This window comes from Microtus oregoni, unplaced genomic scaffold, assembly GCF_018167655.1.
Source record: "Microtus oregoni isolate MIOR12 unplaced genomic scaffold, Mior012 000119F_ref0000445, whole genome shotgun sequence".
Classification (NCBI taxonomy): Eukaryota; Metazoa; Chordata; class Mammalia; order Rodentia; family Cricetidae; genus Microtus; species Microtus oregoni.
In genome coordinates, this window is record NW_024544748.1 from 572,979 (window position 1) to 591,453 (window position 18,475).

Consider the following 18,475-nt stretch of genomic DNA (forward strand, 5'->3'; position numbering starts at 1 on the left):
TACAACAAACATTTCTTAACTAGTTAATAAATTTGAACCTAGACTTGATTTAAACATGCCTTCTAGGAGTGACACTTCCTTCACAAAGCCTTAACCTGAGGCCTTAAATTCCACCTGCCCTCACCATATCATGACTTTTTGAATAGTCATTTGAATGCTTCCTTTAATTTTCTAGCAGATTATAAAATTATGAGAAGTCAAGGGGGACATTGTAATCTTTTTTACCATCTTCTCCTATCATAGCCTAGTGCTTAGTACAGTGCTTTGCATATAAGAGCAATTCAGTAATTATTAAGTGAATAAATGCAAAAATGAATGAAAAATTTAAGGACAAGCATGATGCTAGGCATTATGAAGGATAAAAAGAGGATCAAGAACTTGCATGTCAACTTAATTAGCTAATATTCATTTGTAATCAAGATGCTAATCATATATTTATGATCACTTACAAACTCAGAAGGCAAAATTCTGATATTTCCAAATAAAAATCAAAGAGAAAAGAACATTTCTAAACAAAAGAAAAATGAAGGAGTATTATTTCATCACACCTAGAGATCCTATCCTAATCTGATATTCTTACAGTGCCCATTAAATTAAATGCAGAACAAATCCTAGTGTGAAAGGCAGCCGAAAAGACACTTAGACAGATTACCTTCACAGTTTCATAATTCAGCAGTGAGTCAATAGCAGCGTTACCTGCGTCATTATCTGCTTTGTTCATTTCAATTCTAAATTTAGTTCTGTAAGACAAAGATTTACACAGCCTGAAACATATGCTATACCATAACTAATTTCTGCAGCCTTAACTGGCCTCTGGGAAATACCATACCTCCACCGTGTAACCGCAACTGTGAATGCTGTATATGCACCAAGTGTTCCTAGGGTTACCAATGCAAACTGGGCACCACATTTGTAATACTGGAAAAAGAAGTCAAGAGAAGTGAAAAGTGATTGAATTGTCTCTGGCTTTCATCATTTACAATAGGAAAAGTGAGAGATCCTGGCAATATTCTCTATTATGTACAATAAAATTGAATAAAATAGAAATTTTTAAAATGGAAAAATAATTAGTTTAGTAAAAGGTGATGATGAACCATGCTTAATTACATTTTGAATCAAAATTGTAACTGCATATAGCAGTTCATAGTCTAAATTTTAATATAAAACTTGGCAAAACAGAAAGCTTATAGAGAATATTATTTTCTTTGAAAGTATTATTTAAGATACTATGCACTTCAAATAAATAAGAAATATTCCTTATTTTAGAATTATTGTTTTAAAAACAATACAATGAAACAAAATTTAAAAAAGAAAGTAATTACTGTTCTTGTCGCTTTATAGCATCACAACAGCAAACTTCAGTCAAAGGATACTTATAAAAACTATGATGCTGAGAAGTTACATTAATCAATCATGGATTAAAAATCAAATATCTTAAACAATCTACTCAAGGTAACAAGGAAAGAAAGTCAAATTGCACCTGTCACAATTATACCATCAAATTCTAACATTGAAACTGTGTAAGCCTAAAGAGGAATTAATTTAAAGTTTACAATGTTATAATGTGTTAGGATTGATAAACAAATCTAAATATTTTGATCACACAATCCAATGTGTGACATACAAAATTCTTGAAAAAAAAACATTAGAAGCACTAATCAATGATCTAGGTGTCTAAAAAATAATACATAATTTGGAAAGTCCTTTGACACCTGTGGCAAAATAATGAAACAAACAGAAAATGTTTCTGGCATCAAGGTATGCAAGAGCATAAAACAGCTTCAACTATTTATTTGCTCTTAGTAAGATTGAAAGATAAAAGGTTACTATGAAAAAACGCATTACTTACCAGAACACTACTGACAAGCGTCATCTCAAACACGATAGGGAGAAGATTAAACACTAAAGCACTGAGGACAAAACTAATACCCCTTGTTCCTCTGTCAATAGCCTTAGATAAAGCTCCTGTCTGTCTGCTCAAATGGAAACCCAGATCCAAGTTGTGAAGATGGAGAAATACATTTTTGGCTATTCTTCGGATTGAATTTTGGGCTACTTTTCCAAATACTGCATTTCGAACTTCATTGAAAAAGGCAGCTCCAGCTCTTGATACACCATCTAACAAAACAAAAGAAAAAAAGTAGGAGGGGGTATAGAAACATTAGAATTGGAGCAGTGTAAGTGGCAAGGCTGCACGAAATCTTTATACGATGAATAATTCATCCAATACATATAACACAGAATATTTACACTAAAAGAAGCATAGAACTCATCTACTCTAATGAGTATTAACCTTTCCATCATCATAAATCCCTTTCAGTGTTATTTGACCCTAGATTTCAGATGCTGAAAAAAATTCCAATTAAAATACTTTTAATATAGAATAGCCCAGATGGCCTCATTGTGGATAAGTGTACAATATCTTAATTCAATTCTCTCATATAACAAATGCAAAAGGCTTAGATCCTGAAGAGTCAAGTGCTTTTAGCAAACTCCTATTTCTGTCTCTAAAGTGTTAAACAGCCCTTTCAAATGTACAGCTCCCCACTTCATTTGAAAAAACATTCTATTATTTTCTAATTGCATTTGTATGTCATGGTTACTCAATATATTTTAACAAAGCACTAATGTTCATATATCATTAATTATCCACTTCTATTTAATATTAACAGTAAGAAAATAACTGGCCTTTCTAGAAAGATAACTTATAAAAAAGCCTAGTGAAGGTAGTGGTAATACAATTAATGTCTTATTTTATATTATTCTTTTTTAAACATGGAAAATGCTACTGTCACAGAAGTTTTGCAAAGCATATCATAGAAAGAATTTTCAAAAACAGATCAAAACAAATCTCACATAAAATAATAAAAATCCAAAATGCTAAGTTGTATTTGTGGTGAAAAGGTCATCTGCTCAAATATGATGAACCTTCTTGAAGAAAGTCAACACCTGTAGACAGATTAAAGAATCACACATACAGCCAATCAGAACTGCTGTTGCCATGGTTGCAACTGTATTTGGTGCATCACTCAGGTTCAGCATGTTTCCCGACATCTGGTTGAGGCTGTCTACAGCATATTTAAACATGAAAGGAACCACAATATTCATGGCCTAAAAATATAAAAACATCAATTACCCACCATACACAAAACATTTATTATAAAAGTACAAATATTTTCCTTAAATTATTATTTGTGGTAATGTTTACTGGACACATTTACTGGAATTGAAATGATTTTTGAAATTTACAAAGATAAAAATCTTTGGCACTAGAAGCTGTGCTATTTTAAGATTTTTACACCACACTGCCATGTTAATATTAATTTACAAACTACGCGAATTAGTCAAATGCTCCTGCGTCCACAAAAGCATTCTTTATCAGCTGCTAAAAATGTTTTCTATAATCTGAAATCCTACAGAACTCATGGCACTTAGCAGTAAACTGTCTTGCATTATAGTTATCTGTGTATATATATTTTCCTTTCCTTTTATAGTCTTGAGGGTCTACATTATATCAGTCTTTTTCATCCTACTGCAATAGAGTATAATATTTAGTATATAGGTAATAAATACTTTAAAGTTATTTTTCACTAATGTAAAGTTGAAATTATATAGCAAAAAGGATCATAAAAGCTGAAAAGTGACAAGAATGATTTACTATTGGGGAAAGATTACCACTGATAGATATGTTTAGCCCACAACAGTCTTTGTTCTAATATCATTCAAAAGAAAATCAAACATTAAATGCCTTCATTTGTCCTATATTTCTTTTATACTATCCTAAAACAATTCTAATACAGAAAGCAGCACTTATGTTCAGGAAATTTGCAGACTACCAAAGGACTTTTGAAAAGATTAAATTACAGACTTAAAAACAAATGCAAACAATGAACAAGGACTATGAAACACACTGAAAAGACAGCACCTGCCCTATTGCCACGATACCCTCTTGACAATGGGGAGTTCTATCAGGAACTCACCAAGGCCAGCTGGCCTGGGTCTGAAAAAGCCTGGGATAAAACCGGACTCGCTGAACATAGTGGACAATGCGGACTACTGAGAACTCAAGAACAATGGCAATGGGTTTTTGATCCTACTGCACGTACTGGCTTTGTGGGAGCCTAGGCAGTTTGGATGCTCACCTTACTAGACCTGGATGGAGGTGGGTGGTCCTTGGACTTCCCACAGGGCAGGGAACCCTGATTGATCTTTGGGCTGACTAGGGAGGGGGACTTGATGGGGGAGGGGGAGGGAAATGGAAGGCAGTGGTGGGGAGGAGGCAGAAATCTTTAATAAATAAATAAATAAAACAAAAAACAAAACAAAAAAAAGAATTAACTATTTTTAAGCTATGTAAATCTTACCAAACAAGATCTCAATTAACTGTGATAACATTAAAAAATAACATTAAAATATAAACAGCTTCCTGCAAAATTCAAGATGTCGAAGGGGAGGGGAGAAGCAGGGAGGGGCGCAAAGAAAAATGTATAGCTCAATAAAAATCAATAAGAATATATAAACATCTGGTAGAATATGCTTTTAAGAATGTAGAACGATGGTATGGTGCTGTGCTCATATTTTTAAGGTTTCTAACTATTCACGCTTCCCCACTATCTTTTCACTTTCTAAAGCTCAATCTGATTCTGTTATTCGTAATACTTTTAGAAACTTGCAGCATTTGACCACATTTTCTAACACCCATTTTAATAGACTATATTTCAATATTATCACTCTCATGATACACTTATTAACTTTGTACATGATCTAGTCAATATTTGAGGAAAGGCAGATACCACAAAGTTTAATGATATGAATGATAAGCAGCAGAGGGGAGATTAAAATTGAAGCCTGGTACTTGAAGTCAGTAAAATTTCCAGTATGCCACAGCTGTATCAGCAACTTACAAGGCAGAACCCATATATTTTATTTCTTTTGTACCCTAAAATGAATGTTTTCGAATGCACTATTGCAGACATTTACACTTATAAATTATAACTTGGGCAATTTAAATAAATTTGAGATGATTCTAGATTTCCCATATAATGAGGTCAAATTTCTTATTCTGCATTCCAATACATTTTCTTCAGTAGAAAGAAAAGTGATAGTTAAAACAACCACATGATTCTCCTAATTCACAGCTTATTATACCGTTGCCACAATGATGGTGAGTAATGACAGAATTCAGCATATTAAAGTTGTACTATTTTACTTTCTTAAAAATGTTTTTGGGTTTGGTCAGTTTGGGGAGCATTCCTGTAAGTATGCAGAACACATTAATGTCATCTGCCCTGTGTTGTTATTAGCAGAAGAAACATAGCTAAGAATAAGCACTAACACTAAATATAAGTGAAGATTGGCAGTTTTCTCATAAAAATACTTTCAAGAAGCAAAGAAATACGTGTACTTAAAAATGACAGAAAGATATTAATAAAGTAGGAGAGCTTATCTGCCATGTAGATCTTTCATTTTGTCTGGGTTTTCTGGCCTTATGATACAGTGGGGATGAGGTGTGGCAAATGCCTTTCCAAATTATTCTACCTTAAGGACAACTAGACTTAAACCATCTAGACAAATGCGAGCCATTAATTGAAAACTTTGATTTAAGACAGTTGTATCATCACAGGAAGAGCATCTACAGGGACTGTGATCTACCTACCCTTCAAACAGCAACTCTTATGATATTTAATATACCTACAGTTCTGTGTCAAAACCAGGCAGTTAACATTGGTGCATTACTATCAAAGAAAATAGAGAACTCATTCTGTTTTCAACATATGTAATCTGAATTCATGCCTGTGTGAATATTATTATGTATGTGTTTCCATGCATTTTATCTCATATCTAGATTCAAATAAGCACCATCACAATCAAGATCCCTTGTCGTGTGGAGGTTGTACACACCTTTAATCCCAGCACTTAGGAGGCAGGAGGATCTCTGTGAGTTTGAGGCCAGCCTGGTCTAAAAGGACAGTCTCCAAAGCTACAGAAAAACCCTGTCTCAAAAACCACAACAAAAGATCCATAATTACTCAAACACCTCCAAACTTGTGTTTCATTGAATGTACTCTCTTCCCATCCTGTTTGAAAACTCAATTTAATAAAAGATAAATATAGAAAAGAACTCAAGTTAAAATGAAATGAATTGAAAAACTCAATAACAGTTAAAAAAACACTTGGGGGAGTCTCACAAGTAGAAAAAATCAAGTAGAAGATAAAATATCAGAACATAAAGTAGAAAAATTAGATCATATATACAATACGCACTTCATACTATATTATAGAGTGATAGTGATAAAAGCAGCCATGTGGATCAATGGAACAGTACAGAAAATCTAGAAATAAACCAACACATCTAAGGGTACCTAAAATTTAACAATGGTTTCAAAAACATAGTGTAAAAAAGAGAGCCTATTCAACAAATGGTGCTGGCAAAACTGGATATATAGTTATAGCTCCCACCCTGTATACAAATAATTAAAAATGGATTACAAAGAACAAGGTATGGTGGCATAAGCCTATAATCCCAGCACTTGGAAGGCAGAGGCAGGTGGATCTTTGTGAGCTGAAATCCAGTCTGGTCTACAGAATGAATTCCAGGACAGCCAGGGCTATGTAGAGAGATCCTTTCTCAAAACAAACACAAAGTAAATCAAAGACCTTAATAAAAAACTTGAAACACTGAAACTACTAGAGGGAAAACACTTCAAAATAAGGCAGACAGAAAAACTTTCTGAACAGAAAATCATTATAAGTATTGACAAATGAGACTGCATGGAATTACAATTTCTACAGTGCAGAAGAAACTTTGAGAAGAGTAAAAACTTACAGAATTGGAGACAATCTTTTCTAGTTACACTCCAGACAGGAAGTTAACCTCTAGAATATATCATATATCAATAACTACAAAACTAACACACACAGTAATCCAAACTACCAATTAATAAGAGATTAATGAATGGTTCTCAAAAGATACTTCAGACAGTTTAGTATCTAAAGTATAAGTTGCAAAAATTACACAGCAGGTTCCCATAGCCTGCCCTCAGCGAGCAGGGTGGGCCCTTTGTTCGCGAGCTAACCAAGCAGCGCAGAGTTTCGATCTGGGCACCAAGTGAAACATCATTGTGGTGAGTGAGTGCTGCGGCAGCTGGGATCATACCTCAGCCCGCCCACACTTCCTGGCCATCCTACAGGGGCTATACTGCCCAAACCCCCTCTCTCTTCCTATCCCACTCAGCTTACATCCAGATCCCCACACCCCCTGTCTCCCTCCCTCCTTTGGGGCGTAGCGCCTCCCTGCCCAGCCTGCTAGGGCGCTGGGACCGAATCTGAACTGGGAGGACATAGGGGTGGCCGGTAGCTCCTTTGTTCCCATAGCCTGCCCGCAGCTAGCAGGGTGGGCCCTTTGTTCGCGAGCTAACCAAGCAGCGTGGAGTTTCGTTCTGGGCACCCAGTGAAACATCATTGTGGAGAAACATCTCTGGGGAGTGACATCACTGGGAAGGTACATCAGTGGGCAAGAAGACCTGATCCTATAAAAGAAGATCCAAAGGGGAGTATTGGGAGGAAGAGATGGGCAGACGCCAATGCAGGAATTCTCCCAACAATCTGAAAAACAACACGAAACCACCAGAAGCCAGTGACCCCACAACAGGAGGACATGAACACCTTAATCAAGAAGAAGTAGAAAAAACTGACTTCATGAAAGTGATTGACACCCTTAAACAGCATATAAAAAACGCCCTTATAGAAATGGATGAGAAGTATAATAGAAAGTTCGAGGAATTGAGTAAATCAGTGAATGATACCCTAGGAAACCAAGGAAAAACAATCAAGCAGATAAAGGAAACAGTTCATGACTTGAAAACTGAAATGGAGGCAAAGAAGAAAACACAAACAGAGGGCCGACTGGACATGGAAAATCTAGGTAAACGAATAGAGACTACAGAATCAAGCATAACCAGCAGAATACAAGAGATAGAAGAAAGAATCTCAGATTCTGAGGATAACATAGAGAAAATAAACACTCTGATCAAAGAAAACAGCAAGTCCAACAAACTCTCATCACAAAACATTCAGGAAATATGGGACACAATAAAAAGACCAAACCTAAGAATAATTGGAGTAGAAGAAGGAGAAGAAGTGCAGCTCAACGGTACAGAAAATATACTTAATAAAATTATAGAAGAAAACTTTCCCAACCTGAAGACAGATGTACCTATGAAGGTTCAAGAAGCATACAGAACACCAAATAGGCTGGATCAAAAGAAAACATCCCCTCGCCATATAATAATCAAAACACAAAATATACAGAATAAAGAAAGAATATTAAGAGCCGCAAAGGAAAAAGGCCAAGTTACTTATAAAGGTAAACCTATCAGACTTACACCTGACTTCTCTATGGAAACCATGAAAGCCAGAAGGTCCTGGATAGATGTTCTCCAAAAATTAAGAGACCACGGATGCAAGCCCAGACTACTATATCCAGCCAAACTTTCATTCACTATAAATGGAGAAAACAAAATTTTCCAGGATAAAAACAAATTTAAACAATACGTAGCCACAAATCCAGCCTTACAGAAAATAATAGAAGGAAAATCACTAACCAAGGAGTCCAACAATGACCACAATAACTCAGACATCTAGAGACTCTTCACCAGCGCAAATCAAAGAAGGAAAACACACAAACCCTACTACTTAAAAAGAGACCGGAGTTAACAACCACTGGTCATTAATATCACTTAATATCAATGGGCTCAACTCACCTATAAAAAGGCACAGGCTAAGAGATTGGATAAAAAAACAGGATCCAACATTCTGCTGTCTACAAGAAACACACCTCAACCACAAAGACAGGCACCTACTCAGAGTAAAGGGCTGGGAAAGGGCTTATCAAGCAAATGGTCCTAAGAAACAAGCAGGTGTGGCCATACTAATTTCTAACAAAGTTGACTTCAAACTTAAATCAATCAGAAGAGATGGAGAGGGACATTTTATACTCATAACAGGAACAATTCATCAGGATGAAGTCTCAATCCTGAATATCTATGCCCCTAATATAAAAGCACCCACGTACATAAAAGAAACATTACTAAAACTCAAGGCAGCCATCAAACCGCACACACTAATAGTAGGAGACTTCAACACTCCTCTCTCACCAATGGACAGGTCAATCAGACAGAAACCTAACAGAGAAATTAGAGAATTAATGGAGGTAATGAAGCAAATGGACTTAACAGACATCTATAGATTATTCCACCCGAAGAGGAAAGAATATACCTTCTTCTCTGCAGCTCATGGAACCTTCTCGAAAATTGACCACATACTTGGTAACAAAGCGAACTTATACAGCTACAAAAAAATATTAGTAACCACCTGTGTCTTATCAGATCACCATGGATTAAAGTTAGAATTCAACAACAATGCTACCCCCAGAAAGCCTACAAACTCATGGAAACTGAACAGTCATCTACTGAACCATACCTGGATTAAGGAAGAAATAAAGAAAGAAATTAAAGTCTTCCTTGAATTCAATGAAAATAAAGAAACAACATACTCGAACTTATGGGACACTATGAAAGCAGTCGTGAGAGGAAAGTTCATAGCACTAAGTGCCCACCTAAAGAAAACAGAGAAAGCACATATTGGAGACTTAACAGCCCACTTGAAAGCTCTAGAAAAAAAAGAAGCAGACTCACCTAGGAGGAGTAGAAGACTGGAAATAATCAAATTGAGGGCTGAAATCAACAAAATAGAAACACAGAAAACAATCCAAAGAATCAATGAAACAAAAAGCTGGTTCCTGGAGAAAATCAACAAGATAGATAAACCCCTATCCAAACTAATCAAACGGCAGAGAGAGAACACGCAAATTAATAAGATCAGAAATGATAAGGGGGACATAACCACAGACACAGAGGAAATTCAGAGAGTCATTAGATCTTACTACAAAAGCCTGTATGCCACAAAACTGGAAAATGTAAAAGAAATGGACGCTTTTTTAGATAAATACCATTTACCAAAACTAAACCAGGACCAGGTGAACAATCTAAACAGACCTGTAAGTCGCGAAGAATTAGAAACTGTTATCAAAAACCTCCCTACCAAAAAAAGCCCAGGACCAGATGGTTTCAATGCAGAATTCTACCAGAACTTCCAAGAAGACCTAATACCTATACTCCTTAATGTATTCCACAATATAGAATCAGAAGGGTCATTACCAAATTCCTTTTATGAAGCCACAATTACTCTGATACCAAAACCACTCAAAGACTCAACCAGGAAAGAGAACTACAGGCCAATCTCACTCATGAATATCGACGCAAAAATCCTCAACAAAATACTGGCAAATCGAATCCAAGAACACATCCGAAAAATTATCCATTATGATCAAGTAGGCTTCATTCCTCAGATGCAGGGCTGGTTCAACATACGAAAATCTATCAATGTAATCCAGCATATAAATAAACTGAAAGAAAAAAACCATATGATGATTTCATTAGATGCTGAAAAAGCATTTGACAAAATTCAACATCCATTTATGTTAAAAGTCTTGGAGAGATTAGGGATACAAGGGTCATACCTAAATATAATAAAAGCTATATACAGCAAGCCGACAGCTAACATCAAATTAAACGGAGAGAAACTCAAAGCCATCCCGCTTAACTCAGGAACACGGCAAGGCTGTCCACTCTCACCATACCTCTTCAATATAGTGCTTGAAGTTCTAGCAATAGCAATAAGACAACATAATGGGATCAAGGGGATTCGAATTGGAAAGGAAGAAGTGAAACTTTCGTTATTTGCAGATGATATGATAGTGTACATAAGCGACCCCCAAAACTCCACCAAAGAACTTATACAGCTGATAAACAGCTTTAGTAATGTGGCAGGATACAAGATCAACTCCAAAAAATCAGTTGCCCTCTTATACACAATGGATAGGGAAGCAGAGAGGGAAATCAGAGAAGCTTCACCATTCACGATAGCCACAAACAGCATAAAATATCTGGGGGTAAATCTAACCAAGGAAGTGAAAGATCTATTTGACAAGAACTTTAAAGCATTGAAGAAAGAAATTGAAGAGGATACCAAAAAATGGATGGACCTCCCTTGCTCTTGGATTGGGAGGATCAACATAGTAAAAATGGCAATTCTACCAAAGGCAATTTATAGATTCAATGCAATCCCCATCAAGATCCCATCAAAATTCTTCACAGATCTGGAGAAGACAATAATCAACTTTATATGGAAAAACAAAAAACCCAGGATAGCCAAAACAATCCTATACAATAAAGGATCTTCTGGAGGCATTACCATCCCTGACTTCAAACTCTATTACAGAGCTACAGTAATGAAAACAGTGTGGTACTGGCATAAAAACAGAGAAGTCGACCAATGGAATCGTATAGAAGACCCGGATTTTATCCCACAAACCTATGAACACCTCATTTTCGATAAAGGAGCTAAAAGTATGCAATGGAAGAAAGAAAGCATCTTCAACAAATGGTGCTGGCACAACTGGATATCAACTTGTACAAGAATGAAAATAGACCCATATCTCTCACCGTGCACAAAACTCAAGTCCAAATGGATTAAAGACCTCAATATCAGTCCGAACACACTGAACCTGATAGAAGAGAAAGTGGGAAATACCCTACAACAGATGGGCACAGGAGATCGCTTCCTATGTATAACCCCAGAAGCACAGACATTAAGGACAACGTTGAATAAATGGGACCTACTTAAACTGAGAAGCTTCTGTAAAGCAAAGGACACTGTCACTAAGACACAAAGGCAACCTACTGACTGGGAGAAGATCTTCACCAACCCCGCAACAGACAAAGGTCTGATCTCCAAAATATATAGAGAACTCAAGAAACTAGACTTTAAAATGCTAATTAACCCAATTAAAAAATGGGGCACTGAACTGAACAGAGAATTCTCAACAGAAGAAGTTCAAATGGCCAAAAGACACTTAAGGTAGTGCTCAACTTCCTTAGCAATCAGGGAAATGCAAATCAAAACAACTTTGAGATATCATCTTACACCTGTCAGAATGGCTAAACTCAAAAACACCAAGGATAACCTTTGCTGGAGAGGCTGTGGAAGAACGGGTACCCTCATCCATTGCTGGTGGGAATGCAATCTTGTGCAACCACTATGGAAGTCAGTGTTTCGGTTTCTCAGGAAATTCGGGATCAACTTACCCCTGGACCCAGCAATACCACTCTTGGGAATATACCCAAGAGATGCTCTATCAAATGACAAAAGCATTTGTTCAACTATGTTCATAGCACTATTATTTGTAATAGCCAGAACCTGGAAACAACCTAGATGCCCTTCAATGGAAGAATGGATGAAGAAAGTATGGAATATATACACGCTAGAGTACTACGCTGCGGTAAAAAACATTGACTTCTCGAATTTTGCATGCAAATGGATGGAAATAGAAAACACTATCCTGAGTGAGGTGTCCCAGACCCAAAAAGATGAATATGGGATGTACTCACTCATAATTGGTTTCTAGCCATAAATAAGGACCACGGAGTCTACAATAGGTGAACCTAAAGAAGCTAAGGAAGAAGGTGAACCGAAGGAAAAACATATAGTTGTCCTCTTCGCTAAGGGAAGTAGACCAAATTTCCGGGGAGAAAATGGGATCTTGGGGGGGGGGGTGGGATGGGGGTAAGGGGAGACGGGGAGAGAAAAGGTAGAAGGGAAGGAGGGGGGACCTGGGAAACGGGAGAACTGGGATAAAGGAAAGGTGGATAGGGGAGCACGGAACCACAATTCTTAGTTAAGGGAGCCACTTTAGGGTGGGCAAGCGACTTGACCCTAGAGGGGCTCCCTAGTGCCCAAGATGAGGTTCCCAGTTAGTTCCTTGGGCAGCTGAGGATTGGGAACCTGAAATGACCCTATCCTAGAGCAATACTGACGAATATCTTGCATATCATCATAGAATCTTCATCTGGTGATGGATAGAGATCGAGACAGTGACCCACACAGGAGCACTGGACTGAGCTCCCAAGGTCCCAAGGAGGAGCAGAAGGAGGGAGAACATGAGCAAAGAATTCGGGACCACGAGGCGTGCATCCACCCACTGAGACAGAGGAGCTGATCTATGGGGAGCTCACGAAGGCCAGCTGGACTGTGACCGAAAAAGCATGGGATAAAACCGGACTCTCTAATCATGGCGAACAATGAGGGCTGATGAGACACCAAGGACAATGGCAGGGGGTTTTGATCCTACTTAATGTGCTGGCTTTGTGGGAGCCTAGCCAGTTTGGATGTTCACCTTCCTAGATATGGACGGAGAGGACCTAGGACTTAACACAGGGCAGGGAACCCGGACTGCTCTGTGGACTGGAGAGGGAGGGGGAGAGGAGTGGGGGGAGGGGGAGAAGGGTGGGAGGAGGGGGAGAAGGGTGGGAGGAGGGGGAGAAGGGTGGGAGGAGGGGAAGGGAAATGGGAGGCTGGGAGGAGGTGGAAACTTGTTTTTTGTTTATGTTTTTTTTTCTTCTTTTCGCAATAAAAAAAAATTACACAGCAACACAGGAACCAAAGTACAATCAATAAATGAGTTAATGAAATAATCAGACAGTTCTCAAGATGAGGGATACGATGAACAATAAACATATTAAGAAGTGATTGACATCCATAGTTATCTGAGAAATGCAAATTAAATCTATGTTGAGATTGAATCTCATTCCAGTCAGAATGGATATCAACAAGAAAATAAATAGTGGCTTGGTGGGTAAAATAACACAGTTTAGCAGCAAACATTGATGGCTACCTCAAGAAAGGAAGAAGGAAAGGACTGATAACTAAGACTTTCATGTGTTGAACATGGAAAATCTATGTCCATATACACAAACATGCACACACACATACTTAAATTGTCTTTTTTTTTATGGAGGAGGGTCATGTGTCTATGTGTTACTTTCATTGGTTAATAAAGAAACTGCCTTGGCCCTTTGATACGACAGAAAACTAGGAAGGAAGGGAAGACAGAACAGATGCTGGGAGGAAGAAGGGAAGTGAGCAGACATCATGCCTCTCCTGAGACGGAAGGTTAAGAATCTTCCTGGTAAGCCACCACCTCGTGGTGCTACACAGATTAATAGAAATGGGTTAATCAAGATGTGAGAGTTAGCCAATAAGAGGCTGGAACTAAGGGGCCAGGTAGTGTTTAAAAGAATACAATTTGTGTGTTGTTATTTTGGGTATAAAGCTAGCCATGCGGAAGCTGGGCAGGAATGCAGCCCACCGCTCCTTCTACATTTTTTTCTTTTTTTTTCTGAAAATGCTAAATGACTGAATTGTTTTTTTCTAAAGAAAACAATATATGCAAGGGAAGATGTGGGGGGGGGACATTTATTCACAGCTGGGTGTGTCAACTGGTATGGTACAGTCATTCTAGAAATCAGTATGAAGCTTTATAAAACTGTATGTAAAATAGAACTACCATATGACCCAGGTATCACACCCCAGGTATATACACAAAGGAATCTACATTTTACCACAAATAAACTTACACATAAATATTTATTGCTCTCTATTCACAACAGCAACAAAATCAAATTAGCCTAAATGTCTATCAACAGATGAATTGATAATGAAAATGTTTTATACCATAGAATTTTCTGCAGCAGCAAAGAAAAATTAAATTATAAAATTTGTAGTTAAATGGAAGGATTTAGAAATTATTTTAGTAAGTGACTCAATCCAGGCTCAGAAAGGCAAATAACACTTGTTGTCATTCATAATTAGATTGTATGTAGCTTTTAATATTTATGTATGTGTATAAATGTGGGAATAAGAATAGAGATGCGTCATAAAACTAAAAGAGCGATCATTTGAGGGGAAAAGAGAGATGTTGATGCAGAGAAATGGTCAGCACTGAAAATACACATACAAATATCATACAGATTGAGATGTTATATTTAAATATATATATATATATATATATATATATATATATATATATGCATGTAATAGCACTTAGTGAAAAAAAAAAAGCCATGGATTTTGAAAGGAGTCAGAAGGGGTATATTGGAAATTCTTGAGAGAGGAAAGCAAAGGGAAAATGGAATTAAATTATGTCTTCAAAATAATAATAAAAGAAAATAAAAATCTAATATATTGTATTGGCACAAAAACAGACAGGTGGACCAATGGAATCGAATTGAAGACCCTGATATTAATGTACACAGCTATGAACACCTGATTTTTGACAAAGAATATAAAATTATACAATGGAAAAAAAGAAAGCATCTTCAATAAATGGTGTTGGCCTAACTGGATGTTAACATGTAGAAGAATGCAAACAGATCCATATCTATCCACCATGCACAAAGCTCAAGCCCAAATGGATCAAAGACCTCAACATAAATCTAGCTACACTGAATCTCATAGAAGAGAAAGTAGGAAGTAGTCTTGAATGCACTGGCACAGAAGACCACTTCCTAAATAAAACACCAATAGCACAGATACTGAGATCAACCAATTAATAAATGGGACTTCCGGAAACTGAGAAGTTTCTGTAAGGTAAACGACACAGTCAATAATTCAAAATAGTAGCCTAAAGAATGAGAAAATATTCTTACCAACTCCATATCTGACAGAGGGATGATCTCCAAAATATATAAAGAACTCACAAAAAAAAAGAACTAAAGAAACTAGACATCAAAATACCAAATAATCCAATTAGAAATGTTTTAAAATTAAAAAATTACAATACTACTTTTGGGTATATACCCAAAGGATGCTCAATAATACCACAATGACATGTGCTCAACTATGTTCATAGTAACATTATTTGTCATAGCCAGAACCTGGAAACAACATAAATGCCCCTCGACCAAAGAATGGATAAAGAAGACGTGGTACATTACACAATGGAGTACTACACAGCAGAAAAAAATAACGACATCTTGAAATTTGTGAACAAACATCTAGAAAACATCATATTGAGTGAGGCAATCCTGGTCCAGAAAGACAAATATAATATGTACTTACTCATAAGTGGTTTTTAGAGATAAAGCAAAGAAAAATCAGCCTACAATTCACAATTCCAGAGAACCCAGACAACAAAGAGGACCCTAAAAGAGAGATACATAGATCTAATCTACATGGGAAGTAGAAAAAGAGATGATCTCCTGAGTAAATTGGGAGTGTGGGGATCATGGGAGAGGGCAGAAAGGGCAGCAGAAGGGAGAAAGCGAAGGAAGCAGAGAAAAATATATAACTCATTAAAAACAATTTAAAAAATAAATCGGAAATACAAATTGTAATTGTACTCTGCTACTATGAATAGAAAAACAAACCCCATGCAATGTAAAGTTACCAGAATATAAAACATAGGGACCTGTGGCTTCAAGGAGCTAAGCTACTTTGCCTGGGTTACATATGTAACTATTTCTGGTGTTCCTTGTTCCTTTTGTAGGTCCAGATTTTTTTCATTTAGCATTAAATTGTTTGTGCCTCAACAAAGCAGTAACATTCCCTGGGCAGAGATTCCCTTAATGAAATATTATTTCACATTAAGTATATCTGAAAATATTTTTGTTTTTCTTCATATTTGGTTTTATGTCATCAATAGCATTATGTATCAGTCACTAGATGCCAAATGCATATTGGTGCTCCTAATGCTACAACTTAACTATTATTACTATTCTAACAATCAAATACTCATCATTCATATATCCATATGTCCATGAAGCCTGATAGCACCTAACTTGTTCTCCATTACTTCATGTTTTCAAGGATGCTATCAAATGAGTAATAATGTATATTTAATATTGAGAGGTTCTTTTTCACTAAGAATTTTTTGAGATTCATCCAAGTTTATTTAGACAGTATTATATTCCGATTTTTATTTCTGGGTTGCATATGTTTCTAGTTTGATTAATCCTGTCTTTTTTTTTAGCATGTAGCTATATTATAGTTAGTGGCTATTATAAATAAACATCTATGAATATTTGTATACAAAAATGGAGATCTGTAGATCTAAACAGAGAATTCTCAACACAGGAATCTCAAATGAAGAAAGTCACTTAAGGATTTGCTCAACACCCTTAACCATAAGAGAAATGCAAATCAAAACAACTCTGAGATACCACCTTATGCCTATCAAAATGGCTTAAGATGAAAAGCACTAATGATAGCTTATGCGTGAGAAGATGTGGACTAAGGGGAACACTCCTCCATTGCTGGTAGGAATGCAAACTGTACAGCCACTTTGGAAATCAGTGTGGTGATTTCTCAGAAAATTGGGAATCTACCTCAAGACTCAGCAATCACTCTTGGGCATATACCGAAAAGATGTTCAATCATACTACAAGGACATCTGACCAACTATGTTCATAGCAGCATTATTATAATAGTCAGAACCTGACAACAACTTAGATGCCCCTCAACCCAAGAAGGGCTAAAAAACATGTACACAATGGAATAAAAAACACTGACATCTTGAAATTTGTAGGCAAATAGATCGAACTAGAAAAAAAAAAAAACACCCTGAATAAGGTAACTAAGTCGCAGAAAGACAAATATAATATGTACTCACTCATGTGATCCTATCTCCTAATCGACCTGGCTCCCTGATTAACATGGCATCTCTGCTCCCTACTTCTCTTGTGTTCTAGCTAAGATGCTGTCCACCATGTTGTTAATAAAGCTGGGCTTAACTCTACGATGTTAGCACTCTGTTCTTGAATCTCTAAAACAGTGAGCCAAATAACCTTTTGTTTCTGAGGTAGCAGCCTTGGGTATTTTGTAGCAATAGAATTTTATACAAATAGAAAAAATGGAATGGACTAACAGTGCACTAATGATGTATAAACTATAATGAAAGGACAAACCAATGTTTTCTAGCTGTTAGGGTTCTTGAATGGTATAACATAAAGGGGAGTTTTGAGAGTGGTGGCATTTTTCTGTATCTTGACTGGCAGAGTGTGCATGCGTGAACACGTGTGTGTGTGTGTGTGTGTGTGTGTGTGTGTGTGTGTGTGTGTGTGGAGGGGAGGGGAGGGAAGGAGGGAGAGAAGGATAGGGAGAATGAGCATGTGTTTTAAAAGCCACAACTCTGTTTATGAAAAACTGTCCTGTCACAGGTCACAACAGACCTGGCTTCCTAGGTACAGAACATGTATAAAAATAAGAATATATCATATACTTCAAAGTTTCATGTCTGTCTCCTTCCTCAAAGGAAGACACTGATAAATTTTACTAGATTACAAATATGTGGAAAGATTTATCTTACCTGTAATTGCATGCAATAACTTAAGTATAATAAAAATAATGGGCCTTGTCCTTATAAAATGTATCCTTTCTTAGACTAGAAATTTAAACACACTTAATCTGCTATATTCTTTAATTTTCACAGATTGCTGTATCTATAAGAAACTGAGAGAAAATGGGAAGTACACTTGAACGCACTGGCATGGGAGACTACTTCCTAAATATAACCCCAGCA

At 36.7% G+C, this 18,475-nt stretch overlaps 1 protein-coding gene across 1 annotated transcript in view; it reads right to left on the bottom strand.

Annotated features, from left to right (window-relative positions):
* LOC121444281 (ATP-binding cassette sub-family B member 7, mitochondrial) overlaps window positions 1–18,475 on the bottom strand; it is a 185,331-nt gene that overhangs the window by 19,948 nt on the left and 146,908 nt on the right. The window contains exons 5-8 of the mRNA XM_041646106.1: window positions 2,979–3,111; window positions 1,850–2,118; window positions 830–918; window positions 653–740 (exon numbers count right to left, since the gene is read on the bottom strand). Of these exons, the coding sequence (XP_041502040.1) occupies window positions 653–740; window positions 830–918; window positions 1,850–2,118; window positions 2,979–3,111 (579 nt within the window). The remainder of the gene's footprint in view (window positions 1–652; window positions 741–829; window positions 919–1,849; window positions 2,119–2,978; window positions 3,112–18,475) is intronic.